Source organism: Colobus angolensis, unplaced genomic scaffold, assembly GCF_000951035.1.
Source record: "Colobus angolensis palliatus isolate OR3802 unplaced genomic scaffold, Cang.pa_1.0 Scaffold79, whole genome shotgun sequence".
In the NCBI taxonomy this organism is placed as follows: Eukaryota; Metazoa; Chordata; class Mammalia; order Primates; family Cercopithecidae; genus Colobus; species Colobus angolensis.
Genome location: NW_012121709.1, coordinates 6380665 through 6390570, shown reverse-complemented (window position 1 = coordinate 6390570; position 9906 = coordinate 6380665). Strand labels below are relative to the sequence as shown.

Below are 9906 nucleotides of genomic sequence, written 5' to 3'. Positions count from 1 at the left end.
GCATGCCTGTAATGCCAGCTACTTGGGAGTCTGAGGCAGGAGAATTGCTTGAACCTGGGAGGCAGAGGTTGCAGTGAGCCGAGATCGTGCCGCTGCACTCCAGCCTGGGCGACAAGAGTGAAACTCTGTCTCAAAAAAAAAGAAAAAAAAAGAAATACAAAGGCGAATGAGACCCAGGTCCCCAGAGATTTAACACCCAACAGAGGAAACCTGACTGTTGTCAGGCATGAATCTATTAGACACTGACACTAACTGGGGTTGACGTCTCTCTGAGACCCTGGTTCTGCCATCCTTAGAGTCAGCCAAGTGGCTGATCCTAGAGTCTGTGATTCAGCCCATGCTCTCCTCTGGTGTTTTGCAGACCCCCCTCCATCAGCTCCCCAGTGCTGGGCACAGATGGCATCAGGATCGTTCATGCTGCAGCTCACCTGTCGCTGGGATGGGGGATACCCTGACCCTGACTTCGTGTGGATAGAAGAGCCAGGAGGTGTAATCGTGGGCAAGTCAAAGCTGGGGGTGGAAATGCTGAGCGAATCCCAGCTGTCGGATGGCAAGAAGTTCAAGTGTGTTACAAGCCACATAGTCGGGCCAGAGTCGGGCGCCAGCTGCGTGGTGCAGATTAGTGAGTCTGTTTTGCTTTGTCGAGGTTGGGAGTTCACCTGCCTTCCTTTCTCCTGGGAGAAGCATTTGAGAGTTCTTCTGAGGAAGAAATCCTAGGATGTTAGAGTGGACTGAATTCCTTCCCTTTCTTCCTTTCTTTTTCTTTATGTTTCATTCCTTTCAAACTTTAGAGATGCTTCACTCAAGCTTCTTCGTTCTAGTCCAAGCTATTTTCCACTTGACAAATACTAACTGGGCACGTGCTATGTGCCAGGTACAGTTTCTAGGTGCTGAGGATGGAGCAGTGAACAAGACAGATGAGGTTCATCATCTTTTGTGTCTGTCCATTTCCTGTTGCTGTAAAGGAATACCTGAGGCTGGGTACTTTATAAAGAAAATTTTTGTTTGTTTGTTTGTTTGTTTTTGTTTTTTTGAGACAGAGTCTTGTTCTGTTGCCCAGAGTGGAGTGCGGTGGCACAATCTTGACTCATTGCAACCTCCACCTCGTGGGTTCAAGTGATTCTCCTGCCTCAGCCTCCTGAGTAGCTGGGACTAAACGCATGCACCACCATGCCTGGCTAATTTTTGTATTTTTAGTAGAAATGGGGTTTCATCATGTTGGCCAGGCTGGTCTCGAACTTCTGACCTCAAGTGATCCACCTGCTTCAGCCTCCTAAAGTGCTGGGATTGCAGGTGTGAGCCACCGGGGCTCGCCGAAAATTAATTCATTTGCTCATAGTTCCATAGGCTGTGCAAGAAACATGGCAGCAGCATCTGCTTGGCTTCTGGTGACAGCATCAGGCCGCTACTGCTCATGACAGAAGGAAAAGGGGAGCCAGCTTGTGCAGAGATCCATAGTGAGAGAGGAACCAAGAGAGAAGGGAGGTGCCAGGCTCTTTTTAACAACCAGCGCTTGCTGGGCGCAGTAGCTCACACCTGTAATCTCAGCACTTTGGGAGGCCAAGGCTGGTAGATCACTTGAGGTCAGGAGTCTGAGACCAGCCCGGCCACATGATGAAACCCCATCTCTACTAAAAATACAAAAATTAATCAGGCGTGGTGGTGCGTGCCTGTAATCCCAGCTACTCGGGAGGCTAAGGCAGGAGAATCGCTTGAAACCGGGAAGCGGAGGTTGCAGTGAGCAAGATTGTGCCACTGCACTCCAGCCTGGGTGACACAGCAAGATGCCATCTCAAAAAAAAAAAAAAAAACCAGCGCTAGTATTAGGTTGGTGCAAAAGTGACTGTGGTTTTGCCATTGAAAGTAATGATAGGCCCGGCATGGTGGCTCATGCCTGTAATCCCAGCACCTTGGGAGGCCGAAGTGGGCGGATCGTGAGGTCAGGAGATCGAGACCATCCTGCCCAACACAGTGAAACCCCGTCCCTACTAAAAATACAACAACAACAAAATTAGCCATGTGTGGTGGCAGGTGCCTGTAGTCCCAGCTACTCGGGAGGCTGAGGCAGGAGAATGGCATGAACCCAGGAGGCAGAGCTTTCAGTGAGCCAAGATCACGCCACTGCACCCCAGCCTGGGCGACAGAGCAAGACTCCATCTCAAAAAAATAAAAGAAAAATAAAAGGAAATAATGACAAAAATTGTAATTACTTTTGCACCAAGCTAATAGAATGAGAATTCACTTATCCAAATACCTTCCATTAGGCCTTACCTCTAACACTGAGGATCAAATTTAAACATGAGATTTGGAGGGGACAAACATTCAAACTATAACATCTAGTTATGTAACAAATTACTCTCAAACATAGTGGCCTAAAACAAGAATAACCATTTATTATCTGACGATTTCTGTGGGTCAGGAATTCAGACAGGGCACAGTGGGCATTGGGAATGGTTTGTCTTGGCTCTATATGTCTGGGGTGTCAGCCGGAAGATTTGAAGGTTGGGGGGCTGAAATCACTTTTGAAATCCTCACTCCCATGCCTTCCCCATGTGGGATTCTTCTCCATGTGGGATTTCTTCTCCATGTGGGATTCTCCATAAGGCTCCTTGAGTGTCCTTCCAACATGGCGGCTGGCTTCCCCCAGAGCAGATGATCCAAGACAGAGTGAGTCAAGCTGATGCTATCCTTTCTATGACCTAGCCTCAGGAGTTACATGGGATCCCTTCTGCCACACTCTGTGTATTAGAAATGAGTCCAGCCCACATTCAAGAGAACTGGGGAGAATTAGTCACCACTTTTTGAAGGCAGGAATGTCAGACAATGTCTGTACATATTTTTAAAACCATAACCATTCCTCTTTCACAGAGCTTATATCCTGGGTGGCATGGAGGTAGAACGAAGACAGAAAGTACAAAAACAAGTAAGATAGGTCCAGATATGATAATAATTATGAGGATAATAAAATGGTATGTATAAAAGAGAGGTCTTTATAAGAAGAAGGACACTTTTCCTAGGGTGGCAGGGAGGTCTTCTTGAGGTGGTAATCTATCCTTAGAATGAGAAGAAGCTGGCTAGGTGAAGACCGTGGTCTGAATGTTCCTGGCAGAGGCAATAGCAAACGCAGAGGCCCTGAGGTGGAAACAAATTTGGCATTTGAGGACCCGAGAGAAGACCCGTGTGGCCGGGGCATTGTGTGTAAAATACTGATAAAGCTGGATGGAGGTTGGGGGTTCAGTTGTGTCCCCGCAATAGGTATGTTCAAGTCTTCAAGTCCAAACCCGAATACCTGTGGATATGACTTTATTTGGAAAGAGTCTTTGCAGATAAAATCAAGTTAAGATAAGGTCATACTGGATTAGAGTGGGCTGTAATTCAATGACTGGTGTATTTCTTTGTAAGAAGAGAGAAGGCCCAGCATGGTGGTTCACGCCTGTAATCCCAGCACTTTGGGAGTCAGAGGTGGGAGGATAGCTTGAGGCTACAAATTCGAGACCAGCCTGGGCAACACAGACCTTGTTTCTACAAAAAATAAAAAATAAATAAGGTATCTGGGCATGGTGGTATGCACCTATAATCCCAGCTACTGGGGCGGCTGATCTAGGAGGTTGAGGCTGCAGTGAGCCGATATTGTGCCTCTGCACTCCAGGCCTGGGTGACAAAGTGAAACTCTGTCTCAAAAAAAAAAGGGACGGAGCGGGGAAGGTAAGGGAGATGAGAAGCGCCAGGATCAGTCAGGCGTAGTGGCTCATGCCTGTAATCCCAGCACTTTGGGAGGCCGAGGATGGGCAGATTGCTTGGGCCTAGGAGTTTGAGACCAGCCTGGGCAACACAGCGAAACCCCATGATATGGTTTGGCTTTGTGTGCCCACCCAAATCTCATGTTGAATTGTAACTCCCAATATTGGTGGAGGGACCTGGTGGGAGGTAATTGGATGATGGGAGTGGATTTCACACAAACACTAACACTAACGATAGGTGATGAGCGAAAAAAAAAAAGGGTCCGTGCATAATTTTATCCACCACCACAGAGAAGCAGACATGTCCTCACATTCAAAGCCATCCTGAGCTGAATTTGGCCCACAGACTGCGGGTTGCACAAGCTTGCTCTAGAGCGTCCAGAAGGAACCAGCTCTGCCAACACCTTGATGTTAACCTTGATATAAGATCATTCCAGACTCCAGGCCTCCAGAACTGTAAGAGAATAAATGTGCTTCAAGCAACTAAGTTGGTCACAATCTGTTACGTCAGCAATTGGAAACAAATACAGCTGCCCTCTTGTCCCCTTGAAATCCTTGTTAGATATGTGTCCGTTTTTTATGTGATCAGTACAGTTTTTATATGTAGTAGTATATAGCATAGAAGGAAAGCTTGTGGATACAGGAACCAGTTTATCCTGGTTTGCCCAGAACTCTCCTGGTTTTAGGACTGAAAACTCCACATCCTGGGAAAACTCTACGTCCTGGGCAGACTGGGACAGTTGATCACTCTGTATCCTAGCTGCATTTCCTATTTAGTTCTGTAGCATTCAGCAAATTACTTAACTTTCTCTGTGCCTCAGTTTCCTTATCTGCAAAATGGGCATAATAACAGGGTTGCTGTGAGAGTGAATTGGGTTAATATGTGTAACAGTGCCTTGCCCACAGTAAATGCTTAGTTAATGTTAGGCTTATTATTAGGTAAGACCAGGTGTGGTACAGAAATTTCTGGAGTTGGCCAGGTGCAGTGGCTCATGCCTGCAATCCCAGCACTTTGGGAGGCCAAGGTGGGCAGATCATTTGAGGTCAGGAGTTTGAGACCAGCCTCACCAACACGGTGAAACCCTGTTTCTACTAAAAGTACAAAAATTAGCTGGGCATGGTGGCAGGCACCTGTAATCCCAGCTACTTGGGAGGCTGAGGCATGAGAATTGCTTGAATCTGGGAGGCGGAGGTTGCAGTGAGCCAAGATAATGGCACTGCACTCCAGCCTGGGCAACAGAGCAAGACCTTGTCTCAGAAAAAAATAAAAATAAAAAATAAAAAATTTCTGGAGTTGCCTCATTAGGAAGGAAAGGTAGTGCTCCTCCCTTCATCCATGAGGGATATGTTCCAAGATCCCCAGTGGATGCCTGAAACCATGGGTAGCACTGAACCCTATATGTACTGTGCTTTTTCCTATACATAAATACTTATGATAAGGTTAATTTATACATTAGGCACAATAAGAGATTAACAATAGTAACTAATAAAAAATAGACAAGTATAACAATATACGGTAATAAAAATTATGTGAATGTGATCTTTCTCTCAAAATATCTACTCAGCCTTCTTGTGATGAAGGAAGGCTCATTCAGGATGGTGCGAGATTTCATCACACAACTCAGAACAGTGTGCAGTTTAAAACTCAGGAAATTGTGAATATTAGAAGTACTGCAAAAAAAGAAAAGATAAAAGGTTTATGAATTGGCCGGACATGATGGCTCACACCTGTAATCCCAACACTTTGGGAGGCTGAGGCAGGCGTTCGAAATTAGCCTGGCCAATATGCTGAAACCCCGTCTCTACTAAAAATACAAAAATTAGCCGGGCGTGGTAGCTCACGCCTGTAATGCCAGCTACTCGGGAGGCTGAGGCAGGAGAATGCCTTGAACCCGGGAGGCGGAGGTTGCAGTGAGCCGAGATCGTGCCACTGCACTCCAGTCTAGGAGACAGAGCGAGACTCCATCTCAAAAAAAAAAAAAAAAAAAAAAAAAAAGACTACTGTAGTTTTCTTGCAGATCTCATTTCATGACTTGAATCTCTAACATTTGTCTTTCTTTACCTTCTGATCACCAGGGGGTCCCTCCCTTCTCTCTGAGCCCATGAAGACTTGCTTCGTTGGGGGCAACGTGACACTTACCTGCCAGGTGTCTGGGGCCTACCCCCCTGCCAAGATCCTGTGGCTGAGGAACCTTACCCAGCCTGAGGTGGTCATCCAGCCCAGCAGCCGCCATCTCATTACCCAGGACGGCCAGAACTCCACCCTCACCATCCACAACTGCTCCCAGGACCTGGATGAGGGCTACTACGTCTGCCGGGCTGACAGCCCTGTAGGGGTGAGGGAGGTGGAAATCTGGCTGAGTGTGAAAGGTGAGTGGTGGAACTGAGCCTGAAGGAGGAGGGTTCAGAGCTTCAGAGTACCCAGCACCAGCATGGGCACAGCCTGGTGCCTCCCTGCATGTGGGTCACTGCCAACTGGGAGAAGGCATATCTGCTTGCTTATGACTTGACAAGGTGGCTGGAATAAATTATTATCCAACCCTAAACTCACTAATATTTACATAGGTAGCAAAAACTACATACCATCTATACACACCAAAGAATAGATATCTAGTGTGTATCAGTTGTGAAGCATAACAGCGAAAGGAACACCTAAGAAACTGTCATCCCATTTAGGATATAGAATAGTACCAACATGCATTAGGTTACTTGTATGTCTCAGGGCCAGATTTGGAAACAACAATAGGACTGGGCGCGGTGGCTCACGCCTGTAATCCCAGCACTTTGGGAGGCCGAGGTGGGTGGATCAGTTGAGGCCAGGAGTTCGAGACCAGCCTGGCCAATATGGTGAAACCCCATCGCTAGTAAAAAAACAGAATTACTTGGGAGGCTGAGATGGGCAGATCACCTGAGGTTGGGAGTTGGAGACTATTAACTGGGCATGGTGGCAGGTGCCTATAATCCTAGTTACTTGGAAGGCTGAGGCAGAATCGCTGGAACCTGGGAGGTGAAGGCTGCAGTGAGCCAAGATCGCGCCACCGCACTCCAGCTTGGGCGACAGAGCAAGACTCCATCTCAAAGAGAAGAAAATAACAAATAGAACTTTAAAAACAGGATGCCTGCTTAAATTTGAGTTTAGAAAAATAATTTTTTTTTTTTTTAGTATAAGTGTGTTCCAGATATTTCACGGGATATACTTACACTGAAAAACTATTCATTGTTTATCTGAAATCCAAATTTCACTGGGCATACTGAATTTTACCTGGGAACCCTCCCTGTAGGCCTAGTCCTGGGCCCCTCTTGAAAGGTAACCATGGTCCTGAATTTTAATTTTTACTATAGATGTCTATACTTCCTTCTTTTTATTTTTTATAGAAATGCGGTCTCTCCATGTTGACCAGGTTGGCCTTGAACTCCTGGGCTCAAGTGATCCTCCCATCTCAGCCTCCCAAAGTGTTGAGATTACAGGCATGAGCCACCACACCTGGCCTCTTTCTTTCTTCCCTTCCCTTCTCCCTTTCCCCTTTTCATCTCCCTTTTCCCTTTCCTGCCTTCCTCCTTTTCTTTCCTTGCCCTTCCCTTCCCACACCTCCCCTCCCCTTTCTTTCTTTTTCTGAGACAGAATTTCACTCTTGTTGCCCAGGCTGGAGCGCAATGGCATGATTTTGGCTCACTGCAACCCCCACCTACTGGGTTTATGCGATTCTCATGCCTCAGCCTCCCGAGGAGCTGGGATTACAGGCATGCACCACCACACTTGGCTAGTTTTGTATTTTTAGTAGAGATGGGGTTTTACCATGTTGGTCAAGCTGGTCTCAAACTCCTGACTTCAGGTGATCCGCCCTCTTCAGCCTCCCAAATTGCTGGGATTATAGGTGTGAGCCACCATGCCCAGGCTCTAGTACCAATTCTTAAATAGTGCTTCCTTTGCTCAATACCCTGTCATATATCAAGTATATTTACGTGTGGACCTGTTCCTGGATTCTCTGTTCTGTTCCATTGATCACTCTGTTTATCATGGCATTGATAACTCTCACACTCTTACTTACCATGGCCTTATAAATAGTCTCAATGTTTGGTAGACAGAGAGATTTTAACTTTCCATTGTTTTTTCACATTCCCTGCTCCATCTCATCCCCACAAACTCTCTGAGGTTGGGTGATAAAATATTTATCTGGCATTACAGACAGGTCATAAGCCGTACCCAAAGTCAGCAATCAAGATAAGACAAGAACTGGATCCACGCAGAGAAAGGGAGGTGTTGTTCTAATTGCACACATATCTGATGGAAGAATTAACGGTGTGATTTGTCTTTACAGAACCTTTAAATATCGGGGGGATTGTGGGAACCATTGTGAGTCTCCTTCTGCTGGGACTGGCCATTATCTCAGGGCTTCTGTTGTATTACAGCCCTGTGTTCTGCTGGAAAGGTAAGGGCTCCCTGGGTCCCTTAGCTTCTCTTCCAGGCTTTTGAAAAGGTGCGGGTTGGGGAAGGTTGGCCCCTGTCATGCGCCCACCTGAAGTTCTGTTCTCTGGGCTTCTTCACTGGGTCGAGATGTACGGTAATAAGTCATCTAGGTACCATCCCGGGACACCCTATCACCTGTCACGTTGAGTCAGTTTTCTTATTTGTTCCTCTGGTAAATGTTAGCCTGAATAAGAACCTGTGAGGTTGAAGTGGCTGTTACTGGATATTAATGGTTTTTCCTTTCTCTCTTCAGTAGGAAACACTTTCAGGTGAGTGTTCCCTAGACTCAAACCCATTCCCACCATCTGTCTTCACTTCTGTTTTGTTCCCTTCCTTTCATAAGAACAATAATAGCAACTACCACTGAGGACCTACAATGTACTAGACACTGGTGTAGGGGTTTCATCAGGTATTCTTATAAACCCTTTCATCATCTCCTCAGGGTGGTGCTGACGTCTCCATTTTCCAGATAAGGGGATGGAGGCTCAGTGAAGTAATTTCTGCAAGCTCATTCTGGAAGAAAGCAGCAGTGCCTTCCTTCAGGTCCAGGTCTAATCAATTCCAGAGTCTGTGTTCTTTTACAACACCAAACCTCAGGGCTGGACACATTGCAGGTCTGTCATTGAGACAGAAAGACAGTGTGTACATTTTGAGCCAGTCATTCATGCATTTGTTTTATTTAATTTTCTAAAAAGAGCTAAAAGAAAGAATCAATCATGGTCTTGGAGTTTTTTGTTTTGTTTTGTTTTGTTTGTTTGTTTTTTGTTTTTTGAGACAGAATCTCGCTCTCTTGCTCAGGCTGGAGTGCAATGGCGCAATGTCAGCTCACCGCAGTCCCTGCTTCCTGGGTTGAGGCCATTCTCCTGCCTCAGCCTTCCAAGTAGCTGGAATTACAGGTGCGCACCACCATGCCTGGCTAATTTTTGTATTTTTAGTAGAGACGGGGTTTTACCATGTTGGCCAGGCTAGTCTTGAACTCCTGGCCTCAAGTGATCTGCCCACCTCGGCCTCCCAAAGTGCTGGGATTACAGGCATGAGCCACTGCACCCAGCCAGTTTTACAGTGTTTTAGAAGACTACTATGAGCATGCCTAGAACCCCCTCCCAAAAGGAAACCCCAGTAGGGGCAAAGGAACCAAATGGAACTTGTGTATTACATTTCCTAAGGAGATTCTGGGTGGGAGCAGAGTACTCTTCTCTATGATCCTATGGAAAAACAGTTCTTTACCTATTCATAACAACAGGATGTTATTCTGGGAGCATCTTTTGTAGCAAAACATTACCTTTACTGCCCTGTATTGGAGGGCCATTCTCTCAGTAAGTCTGTCATTCCCTGGGCTTGTTTCTCACCGGAGGCATCAGTGTGGTATAGGAGTAGACGGCATTGAGACTATTAGACCTGGGTTCAAATGACAGCTGTGCCATTCCCAAGCCCTGTACCCAGAGAAAATCCCTGACCCTCTCTGAGCGTTAGTCTCCTGATCTGTTTCACCAAGGGGTTTGTGAAGATTAAATGAAATGTAACACAGCTCCTCGGGCAGGTGACTGACCTGTGACTTTCATTCTTTCTTCCTCAAGAAATGCATAGTCCAGGCTGGGTACGGTGGCTCACGCCTGTAATCCCAGCACTTTGGGAAGCCAAGGCGGGCAGATCACCTGAGGTCGGGAGTTTGAGACCAGCCTGACCAACATGGAGAAA

The 9906-nt window shown here is 46.5% G+C and overlaps 1 protein-coding gene across 1 annotated transcript in view; it reads left to right on the top strand.

Annotated features, from left to right (window-relative positions):
* The window catches only part of VSIG10 (V-set and immunoglobulin domain containing 10), a 59480-nt gene that overhangs the window by 42877 nt on the left and 6697 nt on the right, over positions 1–9906 (top strand). Inside the window, exons 4-7 of the mRNA XM_011928739.1 lie at positions 362–622; positions 5817–6110; positions 8060–8170; positions 8462–8477. Coding sequence (XP_011784129.1) covers positions 362–622; positions 5817–6110; positions 8060–8170; positions 8462–8477 — 682 coding nt within the window. The remainder of the gene's footprint in view (positions 1–361; positions 623–5816; positions 6111–8059; positions 8171–8461; positions 8478–9906) is intronic.